The sequence below is a fragment of the Phocoena sinus genome, chromosome 5 (genome assembly GCF_008692025.1).
Source record: "Phocoena sinus isolate mPhoSin1 chromosome 5, mPhoSin1.pri, whole genome shotgun sequence".
Lineage (NCBI taxonomy): Eukaryota > Metazoa > Chordata > Mammalia > Artiodactyla > Phocoenidae > Phocoena > Phocoena sinus.
This window is the reverse complement of record NC_045767.1, coordinates 100,816,690-100,829,721: the sequence shown is the minus strand read 5'-3', so window position 1 is coordinate 100,829,721 and position 13,032 is coordinate 100,816,690. Positions and strand designations below refer to the sequence as shown.

General features: G+C 34.7%; 1 protein-coding gene across 5 annotated transcripts in view; it reads left to right on the top strand.

Moving 5' to 3' along the window:
- LOC116754125 (microtubule-associated protein 9-like) overlaps positions 1-8,863 on the top strand; it is a 35,788-nt gene extending 26,925 nt beyond the window's left edge. For 3 of the 5 annotated variants that reach the window (XM_032632358.1, XM_032632356.1, XM_032632359.1), the window contains 2 exons: positions 108-240; positions 6,603-8,863. In XM_032632358.1, coding sequence (XP_032488249.1) covers positions 108-240; positions 6,603-6,725 — 256 coding nt within the window. In that variant the 3' untranslated portion in view covers positions 6,726-8,863. Of the gene's footprint in view, positions 1-107; positions 241-2,986; positions 3,137-6,602 lie in introns of those variants that run through there. The other 2 variants (XR_004349964.1, XM_032632357.1) reach the window with 2 other exon arrangements.
- Positions 8,864-13,032: the final 4,169 nt, after the last annotated feature.

Genomic DNA, 13,032 nt, shown 5'->3' with positions numbered 1-13,032 from the left:
ACTTGAATGTTGCTAATGCTCTTAGTCTCATTATTGCAAAGACACATTAGGGAATCTTTATTATATATTCTCCTTTAACTTGCCAGTGTTTTGACTATCCTACATAGGAATGAAAAAAAGGAAGCTGTTTTCAAGGAAAAGGAAAAAGAGAAAATAAATGAGAAAAGAAAAGAAGAGCTGAAAAGAGCTGAGAAAAAAGATAAAGATAAACAAGCTCTTGATGAATATGAAAAATGGCTGGTAGGTGTTATTTGTTAATGCACTGTGTCTTTTAAATGTACTTGTTCTGACTTTTCTGTCCCTAATTCCAGTTCTATTTGTCCCATGCCTACTGACCATTTCTACCTGGAAGCTACCTTGTTGAATTCATTCTCTCCTACATATATCATAGTTTATTTGATCTACTCATTTCTATTAATGATTCTACTATTCCTTAAAACACTCAGGCTTAAAACTTTAGTCATAATAATGTTCCTTACCTACATCCCCACATTTAGTCACTTACCAGTCATGCCCATTCGTCCTTTGCAATGATTCTCCTACCTAAAATTATAAAAAAGTGTACTGACAAGTGTATTACTGAAGGTATACCAGGTTAATTTAGGTGGAACTTGGTCCTGACACACAGTAAAATTGTATTTAATGAGAAAGTTATTCCATTTTTTATTTTCTTTTGATCTTTCTGATGACCTCGAGGAGACAGTCTTATTTAAGTGGTTTTTTAATGAAAGCAATCAAGTATGAACGTTGGGAGAAATGATATCTAGCAGGACTTTATATTCTTTGTTTCAATGTACTTAGGTTTATAGTTACTTTTCAGTGATGGCAAGCAAAATACTGTTTTCTGTTTTAAAATATCAATATAAATATATATTTTATTCATTTATTTTTGAATAAGTAAATAAGTAATACATTTCAGATGCATAAGTACTTTATGTGAATAGTTAACACATTCACATGTTCAGCAATCAAAAAGTGCAAAATTTCTCCACAGGGCTTAGGGTCCAGTAGGGTTTCTTATCAAACTTTTTTGAATGCATGTCTATCAGCAAGTTAAAGAAATGTCATCCAGAGTATTTTTTTATTTGCATTTCTCTGGTTAGGATTGAGCTTGAGTATCCTTTCATTTGTGTGAGGATAATTTATATTATTTTTCCTGTAAAGTGTCAATTCATAAACTGAACATTTTTTCGTTGGTCTTTTTCTTACTGATTTCTAGAAGCTTTTTTATGTACTAGGGAAATTAGCCTACCATTTCTGATATGAGTTACAAATTTTTTCCCATTGTATTTTTGGTCTCTCAACTTTGCTTATATCATTATTTTAGTAAATTTATTTATTTATTATTTATTTTTGGCTGTATTGGGTCTTCGCCTGTGCACACAGGCTTTCTCTCGTTGCGGCAAGCAGGGGCTACTCTTCATTGTGATATGTGGGCTTCTCATAGCAGTGGCTTCTTTTGTGAAGCATGGGCTCTAGGGTGCATGGGCTTTAGTAGTTGTGGCACGCAGGCTCAGTAGTTCTTGCTCACGGGTTCTAGAGAACAGGCTCAGTAGTTGTGGCACATGGGCTTAGTTGCTCTGCAGCATGTGGGATCTTCCTGGACCAGGGCTCAAACCCGTGTCCTCTGCATTGGCAGGTGGATTCTTAACCACTGTGCCACCAGGGAAGTCTTATATCATTTTATTCCATGAAGAATTTTGTTTTATTTTCAGGTGTCAAATCTATCAGTCTTTTTTTATGGCTTCTGATTTTCAGGTGTAGTTGAAAGGACTTTCTCCAAAACTTAGGGTCAAAGCTCCCATTTTTCTTCGAATAACTTTATGATTTTATATTTAACATTTTAACATTTGCTCCACTTAGAATTTATCCTAGTGTATGATGGGAAATATGATTCCATCTTTATTTTTTCCAAATGCATCTTTCATAAAACAGCACATCTTTTACCCACTGATTTGAGGTACTGCCTTTATTATATGATACATTAGATCATTCCCATATTTTCAGGTCTGTTTATTTCTTAACTTTCTGTTCCATTGGTCAGTCTCACTGTACATACTCCAGTACAACATTGTTTCATCATCAGGACTTTATATATTTTCATATATGTTTGGGTTAATCTCCCTTCATAACTCTTCATTCAATGTATTTCTGAATATTCTTGGGAGGTTTTTTTCCACATAAATTTTAGAATCAGTAGTAGCTAGAGACACACACAGGACCCAAAGCAGGCTATTTAAAGATAGGATAAAAAGATGCAACACTTAGGAATAAACTTAGGAAATGTGCAATACCAATATAGAGAAAACTTCTGAAGGACACAAATGAATACCTGAGAAATTAGAACAAAACTGTCCTTGTATAGAAACAATCTTATAATGATGCTATAAAGATGTCAGTTTTCCCTGAAGTAATTTACAAATTTAATGCAATCCTAATAAAAATACCAACAGCATTTATTGTTGTTTATGTGTTGACTTTAGTACTGCTATAATGCTAAATACATGCAGATAAACAGTAATAAGGCGATCAAAATTGGTTCAGTCGTTTGAATGAGGATAGTAGTGTTCTATGATGATTTCCTTAGATTAAACTCTTAAATAATGCTTTGTTCTAAGAAAAATTTAAAATCTTCTTATATTAAGGAGACGTATGCTAATTCTGCTAGTATCTTTTAGAGTAGTAACTGAATGTAAATGTTTCAGTTTTCAGTTTTATTTTCACATTGTCTTGAAAATGAGATAGAATTTCCTTAGTGACTAAGTCATAGTTAGGTACACAATGTTTTATTACAGTGGTTCGTCACTTTCTCATTCTAATCAATCCTCTGGAAAATAAAAACTCATCAAAGACCTAAGACAAAATAACTTGTTTTGGTATACAATATATCCCTACAATAGAGCTCTACCTAAAAAAAAAATCCATGTACAACATGTTACAGCTCTGTTCCCCATCTTACCAATTTCTTATTGAAATTTGTTTGCAGAGAGAAAGGAAAAATACCCCTATACAGAAGAGCTAATTACTTCAATTTTCATGTAAAGTAACATCTCAAAATTTTGATGTACAACCTAGTTTGGGGAGTGAGCAATTGATGGGTCACTGTTTTAAGTGAAAATTGTAGCCAAAGATCAGGTAAGATGCTTCTTCAAGCTGGTTCCCAGATTAATTCATAGTTACCTTTAATAAGAAAATAAGCAAAAGATTCAGACCCCAACAAACAACAGACAGGAGGACTTTTTAAGAAACCTCTTTTAATTATTACTCAAGATAACATTGATTCATGTAAATTGATATTAAGGTTGATAATTAATTGCCTATTTTCTGCCCTAACTTTTTAGCACCTGCCAGCAAACTCAAGGTTGCTTCCAGTTCCTCTCTCTCCCTATGTTAAATGGAATGGACAGTGAGGTTTTTTCAGTCAGTTTCTGAGGACACAGCATGGTCACTGCTTTTCTCTCACCTAGCTAGAGGGCCTGCCTCTCTCTAAAGTAATAAGATGATTGACCGTGGTCCAATTACAGCTTTTATTTTCTCAGTTAGGATTCTGAAAGGAGGTTCTCTGTTTATTAGAAATAACAAAGATGAAAACATTCTCATGACGAAGAGCAAAATGTTAAGACAAAAAGAAAATTTCACACCTCTCTTCAATCCTTCTGTTGTATGTGAATAATTGCATGTTAATGGAACCTTACATTACCATATTCTTCTTGTGATATTATCAATTCCATTTATGTACTGATGAAAGAAGCATAGACACCTAATAATTTACCAAAATACCACTCCGAAGCCATTCAGCCTGCAGAGGCAGGGTTGTCCAAGTGTTCCGTGACACCACTGCTCTTTGGAATACAAGGAAACCACTAAACTTTATAGTTTTAGCAGAAACTTGAAGAAATGGAGAGACAGTCCAAGCTGCAGGATGAAAGGCCAAATGCTATTAACATTTCAAGTATTCCTAGATCATTGTTTAGATTTCATATTAATCCTCAGATACTCAGTCATTTCTTAGAAGGGAGTATAGCAGGGAAACGAAATGGTTCTAAAATTCACCTGGTATAAAAAAATGTGAGACGATAGAAGATAATATTTTCAAAATAAAATGAAGCGGGACTGTACCAATCAAGCAATGAAATATGAATTTACCATTTCACTCTCCTGTGAATCTGCATTCTTCTACCCTCTTGGATTATTCCCATCAAGTCTCAGGATAAGTAATCTTAATAAAAATAAACTCTCTTAATTCATTTCCCTCCAGCTATGATCCTCATCTTTTTTAATAGCTAAACTGGAAAGTTTGTTTACACTTCCTTAGTTCTTCATATCCTTTTCATCCTCAGTAAACCCCCATCTTATCCCTTTTCTGAAACTAAACTAAACTTTGAGAGTTACGATTTTTCCAGAGCATCTAGACTATGGTATATATTCCTAGACCTCTGGGCATTCTACGCAGTCGATTTCCCCTTCCACTTGAGCTGTCTCCTCCTCTGCTGCCATGTTCCCCGGTTTACCTTTCAGCATTCTGCCTTTCTTCTCCAAATCACCTGTTGACAGCTCTTTTTTTTTTCAAACCTGTGTTCTAAATGTTACCATGGCCTGCCAGACCCCGCCTGATCTTACACGTATACCTTGTCATTCTCATGTGGACCCCACTCCCATCTCCCACCAGGCTTTATTCACACTGGCTTTCTGGCTTCCTCTCCCATCCCAAGTTTTCCGCACTTGTCAGAGTCCTCACACATACTCTTCTGTCTGTGTGGGGTGCCCTCCCCTCAGTGCACATCACCAGTGGCTCCTCTTACCCATCACGTGTCAAAGTGACTTTCCCTGAATCCACTTTTCTTTGAAAGTACGTACTTCCTTTCATTTTTTATCAATCATAACAACTTATTTATATGTTTCATAGAATTTCACACAATTTGGAATTATCTGTTGTTTATGTACTTGTTTATTAACCATCTATTTTGAAAGTTCCCTAAGGGACAGGAACAGTAACCTGTGTGTTTGTATTTTATAATCACTTCATGCATGGCTCCCTGTATACTGCTTGACCCAGAGTAAGAGCTCAGTGCTTAACATTGAATGAATGAGCACAAATTATAGTATAGTACAAGTAGAATAATAGCTTCAGAACCTGTTACCTGTAAGGATGTACTATATAATAAAGGAACACAAATTAATGGATGTGAGGCAATAACAATTGGGATTATTTGTGACATTTGGACATAAAATCACTTCAAACAATTACTTTACTGCAGTACAAACTTCAGAAGATTTAAACATTAAATATAAAATGCCAAACAATAGAATACAGCATATTAATAATAAAAAATCAGTATATTTGCTGGCTGGAGGGTAATTTCCTACAACTTTGGAGAATAAATCATCATTGTCCAGCAAAGTCGAACATATTCATACCCTACAAACTGGCAATTTCACTCCTAGGCATATACTTGGAGAGAAAATCTTGGCTTATAAGCACAAGGAATCAAACAGGGATATATTTACAGCAGCATTGTCTTTGTGTGGAAAAAACATTAGAACATCATGTCTTCAACACCAAAATTGATTAGTAAACTGTGATACGTTGATATACTGGAATTCTGTGCATCAGTGAACTAGAGCTACAGCTCCATATAGATGGATCTTAAAAATATGGTCATAAATAAAAGATGCAGAAGAATATATAGCATGGTACCTTTTAGCATAAACTCAAAAAACCTGCAAAACAAAATTATTTGTTGTTTGGGGATGAATACGTGTGTGTGATAAAGGTATTAAGGGATGCACTGCAACTATAAGCACTAAATTCAGTAATGGTTATCTCTGGATGGTGGAGAGAAAGCAGGTGTGGTGAGGGAGTGGGTACAAGGGCTACACAAGTATTGGTCATGTTTTATTTCAAAAGGCAGGTAGTGGGTACACAAATTTTGACTATATTACTCTTTAAACAGTTTAGTTGTCTATGGTTGAACGATTAATTTTTTGGTAAAAAATTAATGACTAAAAATAACGTAGATAAAATGCTGCAAGGATAATATTTATTATATGAAAATGTAAATTGCTAAAAATTACAAGCACCAATAACCAGTTAGAAGAGCCAAATAACAGAGCAAAAACTTCACAAAAGCACTAAAGAAATGAAAACGTACTCAAGCTCAATAACAAGCAAAGAAACATGAACCTCAATATTCAAATATTTTTAAACACTGTGAAGTATCCTCTGCTGCCATCACATATTCAACCTTTGCACCCAGTAAATTTATTTCTGAGACTCTGTTCTCAGAAAGTCATCACTAACTTCTAATAATTATTCTCTTTGAATTATGGGATTACAGGTCTTTTTTTCCTATTTTACATAATTCTTTTTAAATATTATCACTTATAATATTTAAAAAATTAAGTGGTGCGTTAACGCCTATTGATAGTATGCTCATAAATTAGCAATATTCCCTAGCTGTTATTACTTTATAACCAATTAAGCTAGCAAATGACATTTAAATACCTTATAATGATTATTTTGTTCTTCAGCAAGAAACTTGATTTGAAAATAATGGTCATATTTGTATATAAATTTATATATAAATCTATTTTCTCTTTAGGAAAAAAAAGAAAGGAAGGAAAGAATTGAACGGAAACAAAAGAAACATCATCCCTTTCTTGAAAATGAGGCACTTCCTCCATGGAGCCCTCCAAGCAGAACTGTGTTCTCAAAAGTGTTTTGATAATTCTTATTCTTGCATTATTTAGTTATTTATCAATTCACCAATTTTAGCCAAACTAAATTTAAAACTATTAATTCAATTATTTATAGTTAGAAGAGTCTATTTTAATTAAATGCCGGTCACTTCTGCTGACAATGAAGAAGATGCTTTACAGTTTAATCAGTGAAAGCATTGAAAGCATTTTTGAACTGTAGATAAAGTGCTTCAAATGAAGAGCTAATAATCATATTGCTTTTACCATTGAAATACATAACCCTTTGTCATGTCCTGATCATTTGTATAGTCTGATGATCCATGATCACTTTCCCTAACCTGTGCATGTTATTAGTATGTTTATTCTCCAATATAAAAAGAAAACCATCTAAGCACCATAATCATAGAAATAATTGAGTTTGTGAATGATTGCACCTCTAGATTCGGGTTTTAAAAAGAATGGTCACTGGGGAGTATGCAAATATTATTTCTTCTAAAACTAATCTTTAGCTCAAAGTAGTTGCATTTGCACTGTGCAAGTTAGACTTTTGGTCAACTGAGGCAGTAGTTCAGTAGAATCATGCAATCACTGAGGCATTTTATTTAAGAATGTTGCCATATGTTTTAATATGAGTATACTTTATCTGTTTTTGCTTAAATGACAGTCATAGGCGCTTTATAATGAGCAGACCTCTGAAATGTGTCTTCCTAAATTCTATCTCACTTTACTATTTCATTGATATCAAAAGATGTCCATTTCATGGTAATTATATACATTACTTATGGAAATTCCACAAGAGTCCAAGGTCATTATCACTATTTTTATTTTCCAAACTAAAGCCATAAAGATGATAATGGCAATTTTTGTCCTCTTAGCTAATCCAGAGTCATCTACCTTATATTTAGAAGACAGCTGTATGGGAAGGTAATTTGTAGAAAATGTCCAAAGAATCTATTTATTTGATCTCTGCATATCCTCATTAATCGGACTCATACTTGAACTGGTCAACTAGTTTATCACAGACCAAATATATGCTCTCAGAGTTGAAATGCTACTACAGCCAATGATGCAATGCAATGATAGATGAGAAAAAAGTTACTATTTATGAAGTACCTGTTGTATCCTCTCTACTAGATCTTTACAAGTATTATTTTTGATCTTTACAACAACTATTCAGAGTATGTGTTATTAGCTTCATTTTGCAGATAAAAATACTGAGACTCAGAGAAATCAAAGAACTTGCCACTCATTTAGCATGTGACTGAGCTGGGATTAGAGCTAATGAAGTCTCTCTACCTTTAGAATTCAGATGCTCATGTTCATGCTCTCATGTGACCTCAGAGAACTGTAAGTTCTGTCGAGACCTCTGTATTATATCAACCTTAAAAACATATTTTACTTCTCAGATCCTAAAATCATGTATTGTCATCCAGAGATTATCTTTCCTTTAAGAAATAGCTGTTTGTTATTAGAAACAGTTAACCTCATTAGATCTTCAAAATGAAAAAAATAATTCATAGTATTTATGGAGTTAGTCAAATGCCCGTGTCTAGTATTAGACTGTCAGAGCACCCAGCGGGTTATGGAACTTAGGCTTTCAGATAGTTACTCGGGAGGTTTCACACTCTGAGGATTAGCCTTCTTGCTGCAGTGGATGTGCAAGGTAAGAAAAGTGTCGTGGATCACTTTGTAAGATCACATCAGTGCTACAGATAAATTTTAAAATTTCATAAATAAAACTGGAAGCCTTTTTATACTACTGGAACTAGGAGAATCTGTCATGAAATTGAACTAATTACCAGCAGTATCAGTATGGGATTTAGGGCCTCCCTTAGTTCATTTGTGTGTCCCCCACAGTACCAAACAGAAAAGATTAAGTATTTATTGTATTCTATTCAGGGCTTAAAAGATATTTGCAAATTCCAGGGAAGTAAAAGGAAAAATAGAAAAATGTACAGCTACTTTTATGAATGTGAGATCTTAAGTGTGTGTGTCATAGATTTCACATTAAATATTGACGTAAGCATTCTGAACATTTTCTTCTAATTTATCATGCATAGTGGATTAACTGTTATCACCTATGAGTTGTGAGAATTGAAGTTAATTAATATAAAGAATATGGCACATAAGAAAAGGCTTAATAAATGTTCATTGTTTTCACTTACTTCCTACCTTGAGCCGTTTGTTTCCCCACCTCATGTTTGTGAGAAGGTTAACATGGATGAGGCTGATAATGATGAGTTAACATTTCACTTGGTTGGCATATAAGAAGAAATCTCTGCTTTCCTCACCAGTCTAGGTTGTAGCACTCAAAAGAGAGTATAGAGGTGAACTGCGTTTGGGACCTTCTAAAAAGAAATCTAAATACTAATTCCTTAGCATTACTTGTGAGGTCAGTGAAAAGGGAAATTGAGGTGTTTGCAAAGACCCAACAAGTTATTTCCCTCAAATGGGATTTTCATCTTGCTACGCTAAATAATATATTATTTCCTGTTTACAGCAAGCTGTGCTGATTGAATTGTCTAGTTGAATGAAATCACCTCTTTGCCTATAGCAGAAATAAAGCTGAGTTCTCAGAGCTGGATGAAAATACAGTGCTACTTACTTTGAGATCCAAAGGGGAGAATCAAGCCAGGTAATATTCTCCTGAATATATTTGTCTATTTAAAGTGTATGCTTTCCCCATATTTCTTTAGAAATTATCAGATATCAATATCATTAACTTTCATTAAGTTTTTATTATGAGGGAATGTTAATTCAAATGAAAGACACTAAAAGCCTATAGATTTTCAGATTAAACTTCTAGTTGTATAAACTGTGTTGAGCACTTAAAGAATGCTGACATTTAAAGTAAATAGGAATTTAATGAATATTTTAAAATATTACTGAGAATAATTTCCCTAGAAACTTAAATAATAATACTAAAAAATAAAATTTTATTCAGAAATGAAGTTTCATAATAACCAAGAAAATTAGTGACATAAATAAAAAGAAACAATATGGCATTTTAGATCAGTAGGAGGTTAAAATTTTCTTAATGTAAGAAAATAAGAACTGTTCAGGGATAACAATATTCCAGTGGTTTGTATTGTACCACATTTTGAAAATGTTAGTAGTTCATTTATTGTTTTATATAGTATTGAAACTGATATTTTTCATGTTGCCAAAGCAGTACCTGATAGTAGTTTGGTGTCCAAAGGTATATGTACCTTAGAGTGATATAACTGTGAATCTGAAAGGAATTTTAATAAGCCTGGCCCAGACTTATTTCTAAATTGAAGAAACTGATTTCCAAAGCCTCTGACTTGCTCAGGCTCACACAAATGACTATAAGAAATCTAGAGTGACAACTCAGGTATCAGGTTTCCCAGCTGTAGACTGTCCACCATTCCACAATTTTGATAATCTGATAAAAGTTTTGCACTAACTCTTGTAACTGTGGTTATTATTAATGTCATTGATTTTTATCCTCTCAGATGTGCCCTTACTCTTTCACGGCCTTCTCCATAACTGTCCACCGGATCAGAGCTGTTTGTGCACCTACACTGTCACTGAAAATGTGGGGAAATACTGACATTTTTAAAATCCTGAGTCATGGGCTAAGATACAGTAGAGAAAAAGAATTTTACAAAATAGGAGAAATTGATGTTTGTCAAAATAGCTCCCAAGAATAAACTAATACAGAAAACACATTTTCCTGATTTAATTTTTTTTTTTTTTTTTTTTTTTTTTGTGGTACGCGGGCCTCTCACTGCTGTGGCCTCTCCCGTTGCGGAGCACAGGCTCCGGACGCGCAGGCTCAGCGGCCATGGCTCATGGGCCCAGCCACTCCGCGGCATGTGGGATCTTCCCGGACCAGGGCACGAACCCTCGTCCCCTGCATCGGCAGGCGGACTCTCAACCACTGCGCCACCAGGGAAGCCCCTGATTTAATTTTGACTCTGCTTTCAATAGTGCTCTATTAAAAAGTATTTAAACCCATATGCCTCCATTCTACATAAAGCAAAGGTACTATCAATTATCCTGCTTCCTAGGTACATTGGCTGACAGAAATAATGAATACTATGTAACATTTAACTGAAGACTTCTCTGAATTCTTTTTACTTTAAAATTTCCTGTGATTTGGTTATTTTGAAACATGTGTTACATATAGTTGTATAATGTTAACTTCGGTCAACTAAATCCTTGGTATTAGATTTAGGATGTTTTAAGAATTATTTTAGGAGATGTGTTTAATGTCTGCTTTTTAGTAGCATATTTTCATATAATGTTTAATTAAAGTGAACCATACAAGATTTATTTTATTGGGTGATATTATTTATTGACTCTACCCAAATGTGTTTCATAATGATAGAAAATATGGCATGAGTTATATTTGTGGGCTGAAGGTGAAATAATCATATTTTGTTGATATATCTTATTAAAAATCACTGAAAATTTGGATATAAAACTTTTTTACTTAAAACACTACACAAATTACAAAGGTAATGTAAGTATGTAATTATTAATAACTAGAAAATGCAAATAGCAAAAATTACCCACATTGTCTTTTCCCAAAGACAATCATAATTATTTTGTTTTCTTCCAGTTTTTATTTTCTAGTTCATTTTCCTCCATACATGAAATTAAGCTGAGAGACAATAATGTAGAGGTACACTTCCCTCTCTTTTCTCCTCTAATTTTCTCTATGTCTCTATTGCTCTACCATGCTGCTATATGTCTGTATACATATGTGTGTAAAGGTATGTGTGTATATTATATAAAATACGATGCATGCACATTCATGCATATATTCAAACATACATATTTTTATTCTTTAAAAATGAGATCAAACTACATATTTGGTAACCAGATTTTTTCCACTCAACAGTATATAATGAACATATTTCCATGTTATTACACCTTTCAAGTAATCTTTGATGCAACTACAATTTATTTAACCTATTTTTGAGCAATTTGTTTCCTTAAGAATGTTGACTATAATAATACAGTCAACATTCTTGTAGTCAATAGCCTTGTTATTAGTGATGGTAGACCTCATTAAATTTGTGAAATGAAAAAATAATTCAGAATATTTAAGGAGTTAGTCAAACGCCTGTATCTAGTATTAAAATGTCAAAACATCCAGTGGGTTATGGAACTTAGGCTTTGAGACGGCCACTCAGGAGGTTTCACACTCTGAGGATTAGCCTTCTTGCTGCAGTGCATGTACAAGTTGAGAAAAGTGTCATGGATCGCTTTGTAAGATCACATCAGTGCTACAGATAAATAAATTTCATAAGTAAAGCTAGGAACAGATTCATACTGCCAGTACTATAAGACATGGAATGGGAGTTTAATGGGTACAGAATTTGTTTTGCAAGATACAAAGAGTTCTGGAGATTGTTTGCACAACCATGTGAATATCCTCAAAATTATGTAACTGTACACTTAAAAAGTGATTGCATTATGTTGGGAAAGCTTATGTATATTCTAATATTTACAGTTAAATAGATTGAGCCCTATCAAGAAAACTGTCTTCTTTATTCTTGGTGTACTACTTATATTTTTACTTTTTTTTTTTTTTTTTTTTTTTTTTTGCGGTACGTGGGCCTCTCACCACTGCGGCCCCTCCCACTGCGGAGCACAGGCTCCAGACGCGCAGGCTCAGCGGCCACGGCCCACGGGCCCAGCTGCTCCACGGCACATGGGATCCTCCCGGAACGGGGCACGAACCCGCATCCCCTGCATCAGCAGGCAGACTCTCAACCACTGCGCCACCAGGGAAGACCTTGGTGTACTCCTTTTAAGCAACAACAATGAAAAAGAAAAAAAGAAAGAGAGGAAGGAAGGGGAAGAAACGAAAGAAAAAGAAAAAGGAAAGAGAGAAAGAAAAGAAAGGAAGAAAGAAAGAAAAAGGAAAGAGGGGAGCCAGACTAGGGCTCACTGGCTCATTCAGTCTAAAGCAGTGGTCCCCAACATTTTTGGCACCAGGGAATGGTTTTGGGGAAGACAATTTTTCCACGGACTGGGGGCGGAGCTGGGGATGGTTCAGGTGGTAATGCGAGCGATGGGGAGCAGCAGATGAAGCTTTGCTCGCTCACTGGTCACCTCCTACTGTACGGCCCAGTTCCTAACAGCCACTGACAAATACCAGTCTGCAGCCCAGGAGTTGGGGACCTCTGGTTTAAAGAATGAATCCTGAGTAGAATTATTTTTTTAACTAGGGCTGAAATTCAGATATGCCCAAGTGTGGATGCTGAATCCAGACCCTGCAGCTGTGCCTCGACCCTGATGAGTGGAGGGAGTGGTCACTCTGTAGCTACTTGTTTCTCAGTAGATCTAGAACTCAGA